General features: G+C 35.6%; 13 protein-coding genes across 13 annotated transcripts; 5 read left to right on the forward strand and 8 right to left on the reverse strand.

Annotated features, from left to right (window-relative positions):
• Window positions 1-76: 76 nt before the first annotated feature.
• Window positions 77-1,018, forward strand: VICG_00035 (uncharacterized protein; the record flags this gene model as incomplete). The annotated part of the gene is made up of 1 exon (XM_007603426.1): window positions 77-1,018. One exon carries the CDS (start codon window positions 77-79, stop codon window positions 1,016-1,018), a length of 942 nt encoding a protein of 313 aa, XP_007603488.1.
• Window positions 1,019-1,089: 71 nt separating this feature from the next.
• VICG_00036 (uncharacterized protein) lies at window positions 1,090-2,016 on the forward strand (the record flags this gene model as incomplete). Its single annotated transcript, XM_007603427.1, has 1 exon — window positions 1,090-2,016. The coding sequence occupies one exon, from the start codon at window positions 1,090-1,092 to the stop codon at window positions 2,014-2,016; it is 927 nt and encodes a 308-aa protein (XP_007603489.1).
• Window positions 2,017-2,882: 866 nt separating this feature from the next.
• VICG_00037 (uncharacterized protein) lies at window positions 2,883-4,193 on the forward strand (the record flags this gene model as incomplete). Its single annotated transcript, XM_007603428.1, has 1 exon — window positions 2,883-4,193. The coding sequence occupies one exon, from the start codon at window positions 2,883-2,885 to the stop codon at window positions 4,191-4,193; it is 1,311 nt and encodes a 436-aa protein (XP_007603490.1).
• A 60-nt stretch (window positions 4,194-4,253) lies between these two features.
• On the reverse strand, window positions 4,254-5,933 carry VICG_00038 (uncharacterized protein; the record flags this gene model as incomplete). Its single annotated transcript, XM_007603429.1, has 1 exon — window positions 4,254-5,933. The coding sequence occupies one exon, from the start codon at window positions 5,931-5,933 to the stop codon at window positions 4,254-4,256; it is 1,680 nt and encodes a 559-aa protein (XP_007603491.1).
• A 273-nt stretch (window positions 5,934-6,206) lies between these two features.
• On the reverse strand, window positions 6,207-7,100 carry VICG_00039 (uncharacterized protein; the record flags this gene model as incomplete). The annotated part of the gene is made up of 1 exon (XM_007603430.1): window positions 6,207-7,100. One exon carries the CDS (start codon window positions 7,098-7,100, stop codon window positions 6,207-6,209), a length of 894 nt encoding a protein of 297 aa, XP_007603492.1.
• A 546-nt stretch (window positions 7,101-7,646) lies between these two features.
• On the forward strand, window positions 7,647-9,158 carry VICG_00040 (uncharacterized protein; the record flags this gene model as incomplete). Its single annotated transcript, XM_007603431.1, has 1 exon — window positions 7,647-9,158. The coding sequence occupies one exon, from the start codon at window positions 7,647-7,649 to the stop codon at window positions 9,156-9,158; it is 1,512 nt and encodes a 503-aa protein (XP_007603493.1).
• Window positions 9,159-9,425: 267 nt separating this feature from the next.
• Window positions 9,426-11,588, reverse strand: VICG_00041 (uncharacterized protein; the record flags this gene model as incomplete). Its single annotated transcript, XM_007603432.1, has 1 exon — window positions 9,426-11,588. The coding sequence occupies one exon, from the start codon at window positions 11,586-11,588 to the stop codon at window positions 9,426-9,428; it is 2,163 nt and encodes a 720-aa protein (XP_007603494.1).
• A 191-nt stretch (window positions 11,589-11,779) lies between these two features.
• On the reverse strand, window positions 11,780-13,708 carry VICG_00042 (uncharacterized protein; the record flags this gene model as incomplete). Its single annotated transcript, XM_007603433.1, has 1 exon — window positions 11,780-13,708. The coding sequence occupies one exon, from the start codon at window positions 13,706-13,708 to the stop codon at window positions 11,780-11,782; it is 1,929 nt and encodes a 642-aa protein (XP_007603495.1).
• Window positions 13,709-14,021: 313 nt separating this feature from the next.
• VICG_00043 (uncharacterized protein) lies at window positions 14,022-15,131 on the forward strand (the record flags this gene model as incomplete). The annotated part of the gene is made up of 1 exon (XM_007603434.1): window positions 14,022-15,131. The coding sequence occupies one exon, from the start codon at window positions 14,022-14,024 to the stop codon at window positions 15,129-15,131; it is 1,110 nt and encodes a 369-aa protein (XP_007603496.1).
• Window positions 15,132-15,166: 35 nt separating this feature from the next.
• On the reverse strand, window positions 15,167-15,802 carry VICG_00044 (uncharacterized protein; the record flags this gene model as incomplete). Its single annotated transcript, XM_007603435.1, has 1 exon — window positions 15,167-15,802. One exon carries the CDS (start codon window positions 15,800-15,802, stop codon window positions 15,167-15,169), a length of 636 nt encoding a protein of 211 aa, XP_007603497.1.
• On the reverse strand, window positions 15,789-17,597 carry VICG_00045 (uncharacterized protein; the record flags this gene model as incomplete). Its single annotated transcript, XM_007603436.1, has 1 exon — window positions 15,789-17,597. The coding sequence occupies one exon, from the start codon at window positions 17,595-17,597 to the stop codon at window positions 15,789-15,791; it is 1,809 nt and encodes a 602-aa protein (XP_007603498.1).
• A 394-nt stretch (window positions 17,598-17,991) lies between these two features.
• Window positions 17,992-18,612, reverse strand: VICG_00046 (uncharacterized protein; the record flags this gene model as incomplete). Its single annotated transcript, XM_007603437.1, has 1 exon — window positions 17,992-18,612. The coding sequence occupies one exon, from the start codon at window positions 18,610-18,612 to the stop codon at window positions 17,992-17,994; it is 621 nt and encodes a 206-aa protein (XP_007603499.1).
• A 178-nt stretch (window positions 18,613-18,790) lies between these two features.
• VICG_00047 (uncharacterized protein) lies at window positions 18,791-19,348 on the reverse strand (the record flags this gene model as incomplete). The annotated part of the gene is made up of 1 exon (XM_007603438.1): window positions 18,791-19,348. One exon carries the CDS (start codon window positions 19,346-19,348, stop codon window positions 18,791-18,793), a length of 558 nt encoding a protein of 185 aa, XP_007603500.1.
• Between the last annotated feature and the right edge of the window lie 158 nt (window positions 19,349-19,506).

The following is a 19,506-nucleotide window of genomic DNA, read 5'->3' on the forward strand; positions in this document are numbered from 1 at the left end:
CTGAATTGACTAAAACGCATTTAAGTGAAATTAAAGGAATGAACAGTCCACCTGAAATTGTCAGGAGGACAATAGAATGTACATATTTGGTGTTAGAAGGTGTATTGAAGATACCGAGTGGGGGTATTTGCAGGGATATCTCAAGCGAGATGATTTTATAGCCAAAGTATTGTCTTTTGGCGACAACAATAGCTCGCTCGATGGCTGTGATGATGCTAGCAAGGATGTCTTCACTAGGATCATTCGGAACATTAAAGCATGCCTATTGGACAAGTATTCGTTTGAAAAGGTTGAGAATGCCTCCAAGACCTGTGCAGTTCTTTATAAATGGATTTACTCGATAATAAAAAAGGAAGAGGTATTGACTGAGTTAATTCCTCTGAGAAATGAAGTAGAAAATATTGAAGAAGGGCTTTTAAAAAATAAAAGAGAAATGGGCCTGAAAATACAAGAATTTAACAGCGTAGTTGAGCGTATTTCAAACATAGAAAAATCAAAGGATATTTCAGAGAAGGAGAGTGAGGATATTAAAATGAATATTGGTATGCTAACCAAGGAGCTAACAGTCCTTGAATCCATTCTATTTAGATTTGAAAAGGAGAGTGTTGAGTGGAAGTACATTGAATTTAAAAACCCCTTATTCATTATTGACAATCCCAATATTCTACTTGAGTATTTCAAAAGTATTTTCATAGACAGAAATGTTCTTTTCAGTGAGGATTTCAGTGAATTTAGAAAAGAGAGTATTGAAGTGTCCATGAAGGATGTAAATGCAAGAAAGGGCATAAACAATGCAGAGTATTTCAATAGAAATCTAATAATAACTGATGTGGATAAGCATGAGCCTGAGGTGTATGATGTATTAAAGAGGAAAATGGATAGATACTACTCCTATGCAGATGCCTGCAGCTTAGATGGTAATGCAAACATAGCAGAACGATCAATGCTCAGCTACGGGGGAGCATTGTTATTCAGGGTAATATTGGAAACTGGTTCAAAGAAGAAACATATCATTTAAATTACAAGGAAAAGTTCAAAATTTTAAGAAAATCCAACTTAGCAGCACTGGAAAACACTCTTTTAGTATTGTTGAACGAGGAACGTCCTAATTTAAAGAAGATACTTGAACAGCAGGTTTTATTAGAAGAGGAAAGAGAAACGTTAAAGAGAGAAGAGACATTAAGGCAGATTTATAGTGTTTTAAACGAATGCTATTGGAAGATTAATGGATGGTTTGTTGAAGAGTACGGATTTCAGCTGTCATTTAACATATTTCGCAAATACGTTGATACAAACTTTAAAATTGACAGTATCAACGATGGCAATGACAACAAGACTATTGATATTGATGATGTATATGAATTCTTTGGACACTCATTTAACAAGTTTGCTATAAGAGATGGCAAGAGGAGTATGCACAAAGTGTCAAAAAATGAAGATTGCCCATATAAGATATCAGAAATTGAGAGGTATTCGTTTGATTATACTTTTATTACTGGTTTTAATGATATTCTCTTTGAAATTAAGTCTTTACTTACCTTTGATGTTGAAATATCTGCTGGCTCCTCTGAAAATAACAGGACAATACTTGGACTGTTACAGGAACACTCATCTAAGACTGTGCTTGTCAAGAATATTCATTTTCTGCCCCCTGTTGTTAAGACTGGTACCAATAGATGTTTTTATATCATTGAGCCAGGAGAGAGCCACAGCCTGATGGCTGAGAGTAGAGTTGTCTATGTTGACAGAAATAGAAATTATGAGTTTGTATATAGCAGTTTGACGAACTTATTTGACGGTAATAGTGCTATTTCCAACTACTTGATTAAGTTCCACTCCATCGGTATTGCTTTAGGTTTAGACTTAAGCTTAAAAGATTTAGAGATTTGCATAAAGAATAGTAATGGAGCATTTAGTAAGGAATTTCTGATTGAAATGGTATATTACAGCAAAATGACAGAAAAGGAGAGGAGGTTAATCGAAAAGGAGATGAAATCTAAAGGATTTATTCAATAAAGTCTGAGTATTAAATGTACTTGTTAGAATGCAAAAAACAGGACTGCTCGGTGTTTGTTTATTCAAGTACCCACATAAAAAGTCGAAAACACCCGTTTTTTGTTAAATTTCATTCTTATGCTTAAAGATTATTTTGTTTTTTTTGTTAAACCTACCCATGGAAAACAAAGGAAAGGAAATTGGCGCAGACCTCAAAGCTCAGGCAGACATTTTATTTACTAATTTAAACGAAGGGATTGAAAAAATCAAGTCCCAGATTGATTCAATCTCACACAGCATTGATGAATTGCAGAATAAGTTGAATGTTTCAGTTTCCAAGAATGAATAAATAGCGCTTTCATGGCTTTTAACTTTCGATTTTATACTTACTTTAGAAAAAGCTATGGCATAAATAAATTTCACACATCTGTGATTCAACGGCTTTAAAGCTAGATTCGCGATCTACATAGTAAGGCAACAGTCTATAAACCATGTTTTGTTTCCAATGACGGGTGCTTTAGCACTTCTTTGTATTTCATTGGCATTATCTGAGACCTTCGTCCCTCATTCATCTATCTTTTAAAGCTAAGTTAATGTAGCTTAGAACAGAATATCCTTCTTATGGACCTTTATCCGAACAACTATAATGCATATAAGAATGCATACTTTGCACAATCAGTGAGCTCAAAATAGCCGATCAATAGGAAACAAATCGAGCCCAATCATATTAAATTGGCATCTTCATCAATTCTTTTCTTCCAGACTATCAGATACGGTATGATGGGTGTGTAGCTTAATAAACATCACTTTGAAACCACTGCCCATTCATTTCAACTTGCTACCGTTTGTTTCAAGTTATTTACAAATATACGATCGCTGCATACTCTATGATTATAGTCTACATTGCTGTTGTACTGTGCCAATTTAGAATAATACATAATAATCAAACAATGAATGACTTTAATTTTCTATGCAACCCAAAATATGGGGAAGTGACTGAAAATATGAGCCTTGAAAGATTGATTGTGTTTGCTAGAAATGGCGACAGGTCTCCTGAGCAGGGGAGAAATAAAGGGTGGAGCAAGAGAATATGCATTAAATGTAGAAGGACTCGCTGTTTCTTGGTTCACTGTGAGCATGGAATGCTAACTGTCAAAGGATATAAGCAGGGGCACGATCTAGCAGGGTTTATAAAGAAAGAGTACTATCCTAGGTTTTCCTATAAAAACATTAGCTATGTAAGACGTAGAAAACATCCATTTCATGATTACATTCAAAAAAGAACTTTCAACAATACTGACTATAACCAAATCATTAATAACGTAAATATGGGAGAAAATATAGATGGCAGCGATATGAAAAGTGCTGTTTCGAATAATGTTGACTCCAGTACTGGAAGTATATTTGCTGATGTAAAAATTCAGGGATATTTTTATAAAAATAACAGAAACTACGTGTTTTTAAGAAGTATCACTGAGGCATTGGAGTATTCAAGCCTCACTCTACATCCAGTAAGTAATCTAGGGTGCAAGAAGGAATGCTTGGATGTGCGAAACTCTCTTTTCTCCAAAAATGATACCAAAGAGCTTATTTCTGGCGGCGAATTTGACAGGATTATTGGGTCGTTGTGCAATGAAGTGCCAATTGAATGTAGCAGGTTTGACTGCGATTTGATGAAGATGGAAGATTATATGACCCAGATGAGGATGAATTTTGAAGACAATTTGGCAAAGATGAAGGAGGATATTACTTCAACAGCTGTTGATTTTGGTGAGCTAAGCCAGTTTATTTTGAGTATTTTAACTAACAATGACATTAGCATTGTTTCAGTTACGGGTGAAACATTGGTGACCTTACTGGCTGGACTGAATACTAAAAATTCAAAACTGGTGCCATATGCAAGTGCTGTATTTATTGAATTGTGGAAAGACAAAAAGGGAAAGGAGTTTTATGGTGTAAAATACAACGGTAAAAGGATGAAAATTGGGCTTTTTAAGGAAGATTTTGTTGAAAAAGACCAATTTGTAAAGTTTTTGAAAATGTTTGCAAAGCATAACAGCAGAATTGCTGAAATATGTAAAATTAATATAAAGTCAATGAACAAAGATGAATTATTAAGCTTAAAAAGGGAGAGGGTTAGAAAGATGCTTGATCCTTTAATTAAGAAACTGCACGAAAGGAGACTGTTGATGAAATGAATAAAACCTATCTAAGAACCCCGACTTAGCTTTCTAGTTGGTTTTTGTAAAAGCGTAATATTAATGAACAGACTCTTCACTTGCAAATACTCTGTTAGCTTTCAAAGCTCTCCAATAAAATAGCAGCAGCAAAGCGTCAATAACAAACAGAAATACATTCAACACTATTACATAGGTTTTATATTGGTTGATAGTAGCTTTGTCTTTTATAATGAAGGAAATGCGATTCATCAATCCATTTTTAGTCCCTTCAGCTGAAAATAAAGGTTTTTCATGCCTCGACCCAACTTTAAGGAGTATACTTCTAAAGACTATATTGTTCTGTGTGTTTTTATCAGTTGGCTTTTTACCAATTAAAATGTTCAGAATATCTGGCATTTCATGCATATAAAGCCTTGCTGGACTTGTTGACCTGCTCCCAAACAGTTCTATTTCTCTCATAACATTATCAAGATTGACATTCTCGTCTATCACAAATGTTGACAGAAGCATTGCCCAGCACATGTTAGCCAATATGTCTATCGTAACAAGTTTTGAGTTTTTGTTCACATAGACTTCGAGGGGTTTCCCACTATTAATTAATTCTTGTTGGATAGTGCCAAAAGCTGTTCTAAGAACCTCGCCTAGTTGGACACTCGGATCCTCAGAATATGACTTTATGATAGTTTTGTGAAGGGTCTCAAGAACCGTTTTCCTATGCATAGACATAAAAATATTGCGGCAGATGTCTTTAGAAAACTTGGGCTTCCCTGTTTTGGCCATGGTAGGCAGATCGTAAAATAGTATTGCCATGCTATCTAATATTTCTAAATCACTAATTGCTTTAATATACTGATCCTTAACTTCTAACGGTAGTGACCCACGATTTTTTTCAATTTCAATAGTCAAAAGTATAAAGCAATAACAAAACAGCTCAGATATAATGGGAGCATGCACATGCAAGTACATTGAATCTAAGGTTTTCTCTAGTTTGACTAGTACTTCATGATCTAAGGCTATGCCAGAGTTTCCATCCTGTGTCGGAACTATGAAGCTTGGCAACAGCAAGGATGACTTGGTAGCTTGATTCGGCTCTTGTTTTTTTGGAATACCAGCCATCATTCTCATATTTTCTACTGCTTTTGGATTGTTAGTTCCAATGTACTTTTGTAGCATCCCACTTGCACCTTTAAGAAACATAAAAACCTGATTTACTTTATCTGTAGTATCGTCTGACATGGCTCCATCAAGACCCAAAGTTATGAAGTTATTGGTAATGCTATTATGAAGTAAAGTAGAAAAGCTGTTGGCATCATTTGAACCATTGAAATATAAGATCAATGAACTAATCAAGGTACAACGATTTAAATGCATCTTTACATTTTCATTCATGATGTATTGAATAACATCTTTGTTAATAATGCTTGTTTCTAACAATTCGAAAAGCTGCTTATCGATAATGCTCAAATCTTCTGACCAATATATGGGCGAAATGCTGTTTATTGATTCGAATTTTCTTTTCATATCATTTAAAAGTGGAATTAATTTGTTCTTCAAGTCTATGTAGCCATCCGCATTACAGCATTTATCCCCAACAGAATATCCAGAAAATTTCTTGACAGCTTTCTTGCAAACACCATCATAGTTGCTATAGAATTCTTTCAGCAATGACGTATGCTCGCTGATTTGCGTTTGGCCAGTTGCACGAAGCAGTAAAAAGTTGCCAGCAATGAGAGCATTTTGTAATACGCAATGTCTCATACTTAGAAGGATCAAATAAAACTTTTTATTTTTTTAGACATTAGCCATCTGTGAAATTACTACAATTCTATTTATGCAAAAGAGGAGCAACCAATTTACTCATTCAAAAACAGTATTCTTCTTGCACAAGTACTGGTGTTTCCCAAAGCTATGAGAATTGGCTTCTTGAAGAAGCTTTAAATTCACGAAACAGTAGTTATAACTACTCGACTTGCCACAGTGCTAAACACTGTAAACCAAAGCACATTTAATATACCATTTCCCAGCTTGGTGCTAGCTGGGCGTGGCAGATGGTCTTTTTCTAATTGAATCGAGGGAGTATACCATTCCTGAAAGAATTCCAACTAAGAGTGCCAGCATTTTTACTCTTTCGAAGTTTTCATCGAAAACTAAAAATCCAGAAGCTGAAACTATTAGCTTGTTCATGGCACCCAGCATACTATATGAGGTGGAACTTAGGATCTTCATGGACCATGCGGTGCTAAACGATGTAAAGTATGCTGCAATTCCAGAGCCTATTATTGAAATTATCAGAGGCAGGGTCATTTTTGGAATTTCCATTGGGTCAAACAGCATCGAAAGCAAGAATAGTGTGGGTACACTCAGCAGGTTAGTAAAAAACACAGACTCTGTTCGGGTGGACATGTCCACTACCATCAACTTTTTTAGATACAGAATATACGCCGCTGTTGAAAAAATGTTTGCCACCATCCAGTAATATCCTACCAGCTCAATCTTGTCTACCGTGTTTCCAAACAATGAGCTGGAGATCATCAAGACAAAGCTGACACAGCCCAGGACTGTGATACTCTTTCCAAAGAAATATAGTTCTAGAATGGCTATTAAAATAATCGTTGAGTTTTTGTACAGTGTAAAGAGTGATAGGGGAATGTAGTACAATGCTTTCATATTAGTAAACATCATTGCAGTAAGAAGAGCCGATGTTATCCACCATTTGTTGATATTTGAATAATGAATGGATGTTTTTGTACAGAGTGATTGTCCTAGGATTATACCAACAATGAGTATTGACTGGACAATAATCAACAAGTAGTGCATTTTAAAGTTAAGAACTGATATTATGTACTTGTTCAAGTCGAAAGTGATGGCAGAAGAGGCGAGATATACGGAAACAACAACAGATTTCTCAAATATCTTGTTTCTCATCGATATGGGGCTTTGAGGCAATTTAATAGTTTCAAACTAAGTTTCAGGAAGACTCGAAGTCATACAATACGAGAGTTTGAAGAGAATGAAAATCTAAAACTAATGCTAAAACACAAAGAAAAAACGGAATAGTTTTGGGAACACTTTTCTATTGAGCTTTACGATGAATCCAATGTTCTAATAGCCTATTATACATTTTATTTAAAATATTACGTCTATTTTAACTTGTCTATTAAAAAGCTTTGTGAAATTGATAAAATTGTGTCAAAGGACTTTCAATTCGCTGTTGATCTTTATTTTCATGATCACATCAACATTCCTGTCAAATTATTATATGCTTGCTCAAGAGCACATTTATTCATTCAATTTAACAAACAAGCCTTGCCAAAAATATGTCAAGAACTGTGAAAATTCTATTCTAATTTTGTTAAACTAGTTTATTTTGACATATTTCAAATATCTCTAAAATTTTTTACTTGTATTTTGTTAAATAAGACATGTTTCTGATTAGCTCACCTGGAATTTTAAACTACATCCTATTGGTGAATGAAATTAAATACAATAGCAGTTGCTGTTAGATTTGTTGACATTGGACAAATAGCAATTTATTTTTTCATTTATATTAAAAAAATCTACGAGGGTAACCGAATGACAGTCGAGCAACCTGCCGAGAACATACAGTCCGAAAAAATAGCCATGTATATGAAAGAGGAGCTAAGCGAGCTGAAAAAGGTGCATCCAAGACCGCAGGAGCTCGATGAATTTTTCCAGATATATCAAAGGTTTCTGAAAACCAGAAACACCAAGATTGACTGGGACAAAATTGAGCCTCCGAAGGGCAAGATTATTGATTACCAGGCATTAGAAGAGTGTCCTAAGGAAAATGAAAGCTTATTGAACAAGCTGGCTGTTCTAAAGCTTAACGGCGGGCTTGGAACAACAATGGGAATGGTAGGACCAAAGAGTGCCATTCAGGTAAAAAATGGAGAAAACTTCATTGACTTGATTACAAGACAGCTTGAGTACTTGAATGATAAATACAACACGAGTGTTCCTCTTATACTTATGAATAGCTTTAACACTGATGAACGGACAAAGAAGCTAATCAAGCACCACAGCAATATTAAGACTATCCACCAGTCAATGTATCCTAGAATTTCATCGGAGAACCTTATGCCCATATCGGGGGAACAGATGTGGTATCCTCCTGGCCATGGGGATCTTTTTCGCACATTGGTCAGTAGCGGATTGCTTGACGAGCTATTGAACGAAGGCAAAGAGTATCTGTTTGTGAGCAACATCGATAATCTTGCAGCCACTGTTGATTTGAAAATACTACACAACTTTGCTGCAGAGGGCCATGACTTCTGCATGGAAGTTACAGAAAAGACAAGGGCGGATATGAAGGGCGGCACTCTCATTGACTACGACGGTGTTCTTACTCTACTTGAAATTGCCCAAGTCCCAAATAATAAGAAAAGCGAGTTTACAAGTGTTAGAAAGTTCAAGATTTTCAACACAAACTCTATATGGATTAAATTAAAAGCATTAAAGGAGATAAATATGGACGAGTTTGCATTAGATATTATCCAAAATAAGAAAGTTGTCAATGGAGAGACAGTAATACAGCTTGAAACGGCGATGGGTGCGGCCATCAAACATTTTAAAAATAACTGTGGTGTTTTGGTTCCCAGAACAAGATTCTTGCCAATAAAGGCATGTTCAGATCTGTTTCTGGTGGAAAGCAACCTGTTTGAGGAGTCCAATGGGTTCCTATATCACAATCCCAAGAGGTCAATAAAGACCGATCCTATTGTCAAGCTATTGGGAAGGAATTTTTCCAAAATAACAGAGTTTGAAGAGACTTTTGAAAGCATCCCCGACATTGTTGATCTTGAGATCTTAACTGTTGTTGGGGATGTGACATTTGGTAAAAATGTTACGCTTAAAGGTATTGTGATTATTATGGCGCCAGAGGGCAGCTCAATTCATGTTCCAGAAGGATCAGTCCTAGACGATAAGGTTATAACCGGCAGTCTATCAACGACAAATGTATAAATAAAGCATTTTGGAGGCAATTTAGCTTAAGAAAGATATTATATTATGTTTAATGTCAAAGACAACGTCTGGGATACAAGTATTGAGCCAATAGAATCCCATTCATGAGTCATGTCTGCAATTAGAGTTGAATATTTAAAAAAAATTATACTGATCAAACATCCTTATCTATTCTTCATCTGCACATATTTATGTAACTACGCGAAATATCCTTTACTTGCTATCATGTCAGGAAAATAGAAAATACAAATGAATATAATAGAAACTTTAATCAAGTACAGCAACAATCTCGTCAACAACATGACTATTGTCACATAGTATCTCAAGGTAAACTGTAGTATACTTAGAGTATACTGCATTGCCTCTCAGTACTACAGGTATATCTTCATAACATCCTTGCAGCTCAAAACTATCCTTGTCTGCTGTCAAAAACATGTTGCATACTCCAACAATCCTAGAAATGGCCTCGGTTTGCTTTAGTTTGAATTTGGATTCAACCATCCTTTTATTGGTGGGTATGTGGCCAGCAACAACTGGCCTGATGTAATCTAAAACATTAATATCAAATGGAATCAACGATATACTATCATTTTCTACCTCAGTCAATTCATCTTCAGGGCTTATTTGGTATTCAAATACACCATTAACAACATCCCCCTTCTTCAACGATACTTCTAATTCTCTTGTGGCTGTGGTTGTATCCTTAAATTCCGTATGGGATAATTCAATCGAGTGCTTCTCGGCGCCTGTATCAATTGTAAGCAGACAGGAATTTACAACAATCCTCGACATTTTATTTTCAAAGGTAAACAAAAGTACGACTGAATCTTTGAACATTTTTTTGATAACAGCAACTGAGAAGTCCGAACCTTCTGGTGTAAGAGGAATGCTCCTACATTCCTTAATAAACCTATCATCCAATGCCTCCCCTTCTTTAGGTTCTTCAATAGGAGCAGCTAGATACTTCAAAACTTCGTCCCTCAAATCACCCAGTTCATTAATATCAAAACGTCCCTTTTTAATATCAGCATTCGAGTATAAAAATGATCGGATCTTCATAGTTTCCTGGTCCTGAATGCTATCTAGGGCTTCAAGAGTATCAAACTTGTCGCTAAGATCAAACAACGCCTGGCATGCAGAGTTCCTTACATGAATATTATCAAGTATAAGTCTATTATAAACACGAATAAGATCCTTTGAGTTGAGAATGTATTGGCTTATAAGTCCTAGAATATCCATTGAAATTTGATAGTATTCAGGATCTTCAACATAGCTGCAAAGAAATTTCATCACCTCTTTTTGACATTCATCAGAATCAGCCAATAAAGGCTCAACCTTCTTCAAAATGAACCTCTTAAATTCAATCGAACCCTTATCAAACAGCGAAGCTTTAAGAAATGCCAGATACTCACTCTTAGAGTTTCTTGTGAGTTTTTCAATCGTTTCAATTGCCATGATTTTGTAAGGTTCAGACATTGTACTCATTAAAGGCTCCAGTTTTGAAGATAGCTGTCTGGCTGTTTCATCAGTGCCCGTCTTTAGCAGTGTTAAGATGGCCAGCATTGAAACCGTCCTAGAATTGACATGTACCAGATCTTCTATTTCTCTATTTGCTTTGGCTACTTTTGTTGGAAATAAAACAGAGAGTTTATTGAGTATTTTCATACTTGCAAACTGTTCTATCGGGCCCTTCTTCAAATGTACACGTATTGTTGATACTGCCTTATCAATCATCGGAGCTGCCATTTCCTGTCTGATCACAGTTAACGCTTTTGCTGCTTCAAAGAAAGTGGTGCTATCCGTTGATGTTGTTAAGTATTGGCTGATCTTATGGACATCTTCATTATTCTTAACTATCCTTCTGATCTCTAGCATTGAGGTATACCTGTTTATGGGTAGACGGTTGAAAAAGCTAAGATGATAATCGTCAATTTTATCAAAAATCCTAGAATCAACTTTCATGTCTTTGAAATACTCAGAGGATATGCATACTGCATTATCTCTAGTTTTGTTGTCAAGTAGTGCTGTTTTAATAAGTTTTTCAAATTCAAAACGCATTGTTAAAGGTAGATTTGAAAATAAAACCCTGAGGGCAGAATTTCTCATATTGACAGGCGTGTGCTTGTCATCAATGTCCTTAATTATACTGTTGATTCCCAATAGTCCATCAAATGTCTTGGTACTGAGCATTTCTAACAGCGAATAGACGACACTCTTTAAGTAGTTATCTTTTGATGTAAAGGCCCTGAGAACTAAAAACAAAACATTTTTATAGACTTCCTGCGAGAAATTTTGTTGATTCATATTGTAGACTAGTTTATTGATTGCCTTTATGCAGTCTCTAGGAACTATTGGAATGACGTTAAATGCATTTTCGAGAGATTTTAGAATTTCTCTTTGTGGAAGGATCTCAAGCTTTTGCTTCTGCATGGGCTAAACAAAGAACAAAAATTAAAAGGAAAACAGCCATGCTTTAACCACGAAGTTCTTCGCTAATGCTTATTGTAAAGAGGTCATGATGCAGTATAGACAATCAATTTACATCAATTTGTTAAATTTTATTTCTCCATAGTCCCATCGATATTATGATAGTAGTCAAATCTTAGTCATGCTACTCTTTGTTACGAAAAGATTTGCTTTACTCTCTCAACTATCTCTTTCACCTTCTTTATCATCTCTTCATCATTTCCAGTAATGGACCCATTTGATACTGTTACACATGCACTCATCCATCTAATGTTTATTTTATCATCTTCTCTTGTAACATCTCCATAATGCCCTTTTAAAGTTTCATATAATGTCTCAAATTCATCTAATTTACTCAATCTTACACTCTTGATATTACTCCCAATGTCTTTAATTGCCTTATGAATAGAAATAGCTATCACGTCATCCAAGTATCCACTGCTCCACTCCATAGTAATCTCCTGCTCTTTAATTGATATTGCAATATTGCCAACCTTTAAATGCTTGCCGAAATCCTCCGCTTCAAAATCTTTGAATAAAATTTGCTTGACTAGCACTTCTGTACTATTAAAGGGTATTTTTTGTTTTTGAGTAATCTCAACCTTCTTAAAACAACACTCATCAAGATCGTCTTCATCAAATACTTTAATCCTATGATTGGATGCAGTAATAACCGCATTAAATTCGCCTTGTTTGTCGGTATAAATCCTACCTTCGTTTTCCCGTATGACTTCAAAGCTGCCCTCTTCTCCATTTCGTAATGCAAAAAGATTCATCTTGACAGAGTTTTTTTCGTTGCGCATTTGAACCGAATTCTTCAATCTCATCATCTCGTTAGCTTCTCCGTGTACAAAAAATAAATTTTTAGGTTGGCATTCATCAATAAATTGAATGTTTTGGGTATAGTCTACATGGGCTGAAAATGAGATATACTCCACAGACATATTCAATTTGAGTAGGCCGCCTTTCATACTCTCAACCTCTTTGGGCTCGCTGAGAATTTCTTTGGCAAGTGTGCCTTCCACACAGTATCCAGGAATAACCACTCCATTCTTTTCATTACTGCACCACTTCTCAAATAATTCCCTGCTAAATCCGCTTTGTAACATTCCGGGGCTTGCCATCATTACACATGGGCCCGTATCTTTGAAAGATTGAATGTCTTTGATTGACTCTACGTTTCTAAAGTCAAATGGATTCTTGACCAGACTTGCCTTTTGAATTCTTTCGTTCATCATATTGATATAGGTCTGATACACTGACATACATTTTTGTGCAAGCGCCGAGGCGTAATATATTGGGATGCCTTTGAGATGGGGATTCTCATCCCAATGCTCCTCCAGAATTAACAGAAGCTCTTGTGCCCTGCCAAGTGCGAATACAGGTAACAGACATCTGCCTCCGCGGAGTACAACATGGGACACAATAGAGGTAAATCTGGCCTCTCTTTCATATCTTGGAAGGTGGCACTGCACACCATATGTAGATTCAGTTATCAAAGCGTCTAAACAACATCCTGGACTTTCTGCTGCTTTGAGATGCCTATCTTCTTCCCTACTAAAGTCTCCAGTATACAGAATCTTTGATTTTTCAATTTCAAGCAAAAACATGGCTGCACCCAACACATGCCCAGCATTCAGGGCTGTAACTTTAATGCCTTCTATATTTATCTGCTGGTGGTAATCTATTGGTATTATTTTGTCGTAGCAACTTTGCAGATCTTGTTCAGTATAGAAGTCCTGTTCGGACGAGCTGTTTATGACTCTTATATAGTCGTTGAGCAGCCATTTGAGGATAGCCTTTGTGGGATGAGTCATGTACACCTTGCCTTTAAATTCTGTCTTCTCGGTTAGAAATGGAAGAGCTGCCGCATGGTCCAAGTGAAAATGGGTGACGAGAATCGCATCTATTTTGCTGAGGTCCACAAGATCTAAAAAAGGAAGCGAGGATACACCAGTGTACGCAGGATGAACTCCGCAATCCAAAAGTATTTCCCTGTTCTTGTATTTTAAGTGAATACAAGATCGTCCCACTTCATTTCCAGCACCAAGAGGCTTTATTACAACTTTTTCTTCGGCCTGCATTATTTTGGGTGGAAAATAAGTGCCGATTAATCTAAAGTGAAGTTTTAGTCTGTTTACAAGAAATGATAAGCTGAGCACCAATCTAGCCATAACAAGTATATACGCGCACCAAATATTACAGGGAGTTAAAACTATTGAATATAGAGCTTTATGTTAGATAGGTACAGTTTAAGTAAAAGTTCTCTGTTAATCTGAGATAAAGTAGAAGTTTACTAGTTTTAAATCATAGTTGTGACCTTTATTTTATGGATTAATACACATCTTCTGTAACTGTTTCACCATTTGATACTTACGACTTGACTTAACTTGTGCAATGGACAAGACGATACAAATTCACCTGAGAATAAGGAATGCTTCAAACAGCATTTGGGATGTAGCTGACAACATTGCTTCATACACTATCCATCAAAGAAAAATATCCTTTGACGTCTTTGATTCAGTGTTTTACAAGGAAAGTACACTTGGAATTTATGAAAAGACTGTAAAAAATATTGTTGACAAGTTCAAACAAAATGAAAATGCGACCATTTTTGCATACGGACAAACAGGAAGCGGAAAGACGCACACAATTATGGGAGATACTGAAAAGGGAATCGTGCAGCTTGCATTGGAAGATATTTTGCCTGATAATTTGGAGATTTCGTTTGTTGAGCTTTTTAATGAGAAAATTTTTGATCTTTTCACTAAAAAAGAGTTAAAAATGTACTCATTTGAAGACAAGACTATTGTTTCAGGAATGCATAGCGAAGAAATTGAAACGTTAAGCCAGGTGGCTTTCTTTGTTGAGAAATGCTTGGAAAATAGGAGAAGTGGAAAAACAAGCTTTAACCTGAACTCCTCAAGAAGCCATGCAATTCTTCAAATCAAAAAGAAAGACACAGTGTTGACTTTTATAGATCTTGCAGGAAGCGAAAGGGCCTGCTATGATGCAAAAAGAATGAAAGAAGCATCGTTTATCAATAGATCCCTGCTTGCACTGGGAACCCTGGTTAACAACCTGCTGAACAATAAGTCCTTTGGATTCAGAGACTCAAAGTTGACAAGGTTTCTTCAAGACACACTTACCAGAAAAACCAACCTGGTAGCGTTTTGTATGATCGATTCAAGAAAAGAGTGCCTGAGTGAGAGTTTAAGTACTTTAGGCTTTGCTGCAAGACTAGCCAATCTAGAAATAAAGGCAAATGAAACAAAAATAGACGAAATCAAATCCAAAAATACCAGTGTTGACTTTTATAAGATGAGTAGCACAGTAAATGAAGAAATAATCCAAATTCAAAGACAGAGAATTGAAGAGCTGGAAAGGATGGTTTTAACATTGCTGGAGGATATAGAAAACAAGCCATTATCTGACGCTTTTGTTTTAGAAAAACAAATGTATCAAATAAAGCTTGACAGTACAATAACCAAAGCTAATTCCAAATAAAACCATAATATTGTAAAAATATTTAAATTTAATGTTTAACAGCTATGTTCATTTGAATGATCTTCACAGTATGGCTCCAAAGTAATATCTATCGAAAAGCCTGGTTTATCTTTTAAAGTAGGGCTTTTTTTGATAAATGGCTCCTCGTCAGAACAGAATATTGACTCATTAAATAGTCTAACACATGAGAGCTTGGCACTATTTGATGGCTGATGAAACACATTACTGGGATCTTTACTTTGAACCGAATCAATAACAACCGTATCATTCAAATTGCTCATATAAAGTGTATTATTTTGAGTGGCATCTTCATTATCAGCCGTGGGTTTTGAGAGTTTTCCAATAAAACTAGCGATATCGCCATTAAAGTTTCCAAGACTGGGAAGCACATCAATGTCTGTACAGATGTTATCTAAATACGAGTCATTGCAATCTATTACTGGGGTATTCTTTGATATATTTTTAACAGTATTCTGAAAGTTTTCAGATTCATAAGCAAACTGGGTGGCCGCAGGACAGATCACTGTCACATCAGATCTTTTATTTTCCATGCTTTCTTGTGTGTTATCACAAGTATTTTGGTTTTCATCCTCATACATTGAAATAATTGCAGCCTGGTCGATACAGACATTCCCATTTTGGTTTAATAGAGAAGACTCATTTTCCCACATTTTTGACTGTTTCTACATCCATATGAGACTCATGAGCTGTCAAAACATTCAAATAGGCATTTTTATTAATATTTTGCGACTGTTGAGACAAAGTACTAAGGCCAATATCCCCTTCACACTCTTCGACTACTAGTCTATCATTAGTTTCTTCACAAGCATCTTCTTTGTCATTTTTTTCATTTTGAACATCACACTCAATGTCAAGAGCACTGCCTCCTTGCACATTATCACCACTAATCTGCTCTGTTTTAGCACAGATTCTCTCTTTATCTTTATGTACTTCTATCAAATCCACACATTTGTCTTGATGGATGTCAACAGGTTGCTTTTCATAGGAAATGATAACTAAATTGGCATGCTCATCTTGTTGGTTTACGGCATACTCTTCTTTTTGAATTGGTATCCGATTTTCTGGTCCCATGATAATAGTTGAGGATCTTACAATCTCAGGAGACGTCTCATATGCCTGAAAGGAAGGCTCGATAGACATATTAGCAAACGAACAGCTTAGTTCAGAAATGCCTATAGCTTCAACAAAAGACATATCATTTGTTCCATTTTCTAGTACAATACTATTGTTATATTCTTCAATAATTTCTTCTGGTTCAATCGTGCCAACATTTTGATCTGAAGCCGAGATTTCAAGCTGAATATCATCTTTCAGAATTTTATGGTCAATTGAATTGTCATTACATGTTGAACTATTCATTTCCTTTTTAAATAAATGTGTTTCTTGGATGAAGCTTACTTGCGGATTAGCAGCTTCTAATGCTGCTTGGGCATCAACTTCAGGCATACTTATAACCACACTGGTGGCTCTATCAACATTAGGCACCAAAGATGCTTCTGCAGACATATTTACAACTTGATCACTTTTCTCTGCGCCATCAATTGTACTTATTAGTGTTCTATTTTGCTTTATTGATGTTATCTTAGCTAGGGACTCGGAAATACCAATGGGCGATGTTGATCTATATTTATTCAGGTATCTATCAAGCTTCCTTGGCGTTAGGTCATCTTCCTTCTTTTCTAGTACAAACTTTCTTTCTTTCTTTAACTGACTCAGCTTTTCGAAAAAATCAGAGCTGATAGGCTTTTTCACAACTTGGTCTTTTGCTATTTTCATCACCGCATCCTCAAGTTTCTTAATCTCAACATATGCAGTATCAATCTTGAAATTCTTGCGCGGAGTTACAGACGCCAATACACTCTTTTTGACCTCTTTCTCAACAATAGGCTGTTCAGTGCGAACAATATTGATGCTTTTGCATATGCTTCTTACCTCCTGTGCTGGGTCTTTCAGGCCCCTTTCAACCATTCCTGCAAAAATATCGCGTGCATCACCTTGTCTAATTTCAATAACTTTGAATACTGCAAACCGCACGTTTTTATTTGGATTTTCAATAAAGTCGTTTATATTTTTGAGAATACATTTCAAGTCAGCAAATTTACAGACAATTGAAAGTGCATCCATAGATCTGGAAACAAAAACTTTATTGGACTTTCCTGTCAATTTGATGAGGACTGGAATGAAAGAGTTGAAGTTGACCTCTTTTTGAGCAATTTCTGCACAGCTCTTCAAAAAATCCAAAGAAATTCCATTGAGACGAGATCTATCACTTTGTAAAGAACGTATGAGAAGATCAGAAACTGCAGGGATAATTTGTATCGTGTCCTCCTTGGTTTTAACTAGTTTTAGTAGTCTGTCAAATATTCCAAATATCTTAAACCATGTTGTTTCACTTTCTTTTTCTTTAAACAGTTCTTTTGCTTCTTTCAAAATTGAGTCGACCATTTGGGGACTAAACAACATTGGAGATAAGAAAACATAAATGAGACCGGGACATTGCAAATCGAATGCAGAAGAACAGATGATGAAGTGTAATAGAATATTGTGAACGGACAGAATGTGGTCTATCGATAGTAATGAAATAAAGTATAAAAAGCATCATAAACAATAAGCGAATGACAATTGGAAGATAATTGCTGGACGTATATTGCAAATGGATGTAATTAACTAAATATTTGTATCCACAGATTCACATCCAATAATGCTGTTAAATTTAACGTTAAAATAGAATTACAAAATAATTATTGTTGCATTGATAAAACAAGAGTAGATACATTCCTTTATTGTCCATGTAATCACACTGCCGTGATACAAAATACTGTTGTTTGTACTATCGGCTTCACTTGGATACAAAATACTCATCAAGTGTACCTTCCTTCTCCTTGGTTTTCAAAAATGCATTCTGATTGTTCAAATTACAAGCCATTGCCTGAACCTCGTCTTTATCAAGACCAAGCCACTCTTCAATGCTGTTGAATGCGAGTCTATGGTCAAACGATTGGCAAAATTGGTCGAAAATATCACATCCTTTCCATGAATTGTTCTCATCATCTCGGATAATAAAGTAAGCTTCTTCATTCTTATTTAAGATTGTTGTAGTGTACCAAGTGAAATCCCTGGTCTTTTTGTTAATTTTACTCTTTTTATAATATCTCAAGGCTCTAAAGTTAACAGGAACAGTGTACTTCTGAGGGATGACACTTTGTTTGATATTATGCACTTCGCCAATGTTTAATATGTATAAAGGATACTCATCTTCAATTCTGACCGCCTCAAAATTTGTAGTTTGTTCGTAATTGGACAATGGAAGTCCTACGTATAGGTCCTCTTTGACTAGGGCCTTAACAAATGTGCGTTTGAAAGCATTTAGCTCCATTAAAAAAGCATCCTGTTCCTTTATTTTGCTCAAAAGTTCTGTCCGCTGATGCAAAAGCTCCTCAAGCTTTGTTTTGTTGTCCATTAGGGATGTTTCTGACAAAAATTTTCTTTAATTGTCACGGTTGCTATTATAAGATTAAATGTCAAGGAATGCATTCCGATGTCTGGCTTTTATAGGGATGACTGGATGGCACTAGATAGTCATACACATCGGCTTGCAGTAAAGCAAAGACACGGCTAGAAATGCAAAACCTAGCTATTTACATTTCATTTAGTTTATTTTCTAACAGTCTGTATCTTTTTGCATTTTGCAGATCTGTAAACTCAACCTGGTAACTAACTATTCTCCTCCAAAAGCCACCCATTCTAGGTATCAACTCAAACCTATTTTTATTCTTATCTATTCTATAGTGATTAATTGTTATGATAGTGGCACTGCACTCATAGACCAGACTCCAGAGCAGATTTGAAAAGCTTTTAATGCTCAGGGGAGAAACATCACACACAAAGGTGATAGAATCTAGAACTAAAACAAAGTTGTTAAACACTCTTATACTTTCTATTCTCTTATACAGGTCATTTAAGGAGAAGACAAAGGTATAGCTAATTCTCTTTGAATTGCCTATATTCCAGCCATATTGATTGAAGCTGGAATATAACTGCCCTTGTGTGTCTAAAATGAATATGTGATTGTATTTTAATATAATGTCAGATATGATTGGTGATATTTGCATTCCTGGAGGCATTACAAGATCTATAATTGTGTTGTCTTCAAAGTTGAGGTTTCCAGCAGACGAAGCTTTGTCACTGGACAGCATTCAACAGGGGATTAAAAAAGACAAATGATGAAACATCGACGTTTCCATAGAAACTGAATCAAACCATATCTCTTCTAGTTTGTTATATGAATTTTAATAATTATATGCCGAAAAGCATGATTTAATAAAATATAAACTATTTAGATATACTGATGAGC

This window comes from Vittaforma corneae (assembly GCF_000231115.1).
Source record: "Vittaforma corneae ATCC 50505 unplaced genomic scaffold supercont1.1, whole genome shotgun sequence".
In the NCBI taxonomy this organism is placed as follows: Eukaryota; Fungi; Microsporidia; family Nosematidae; genus Vittaforma; species Vittaforma corneae.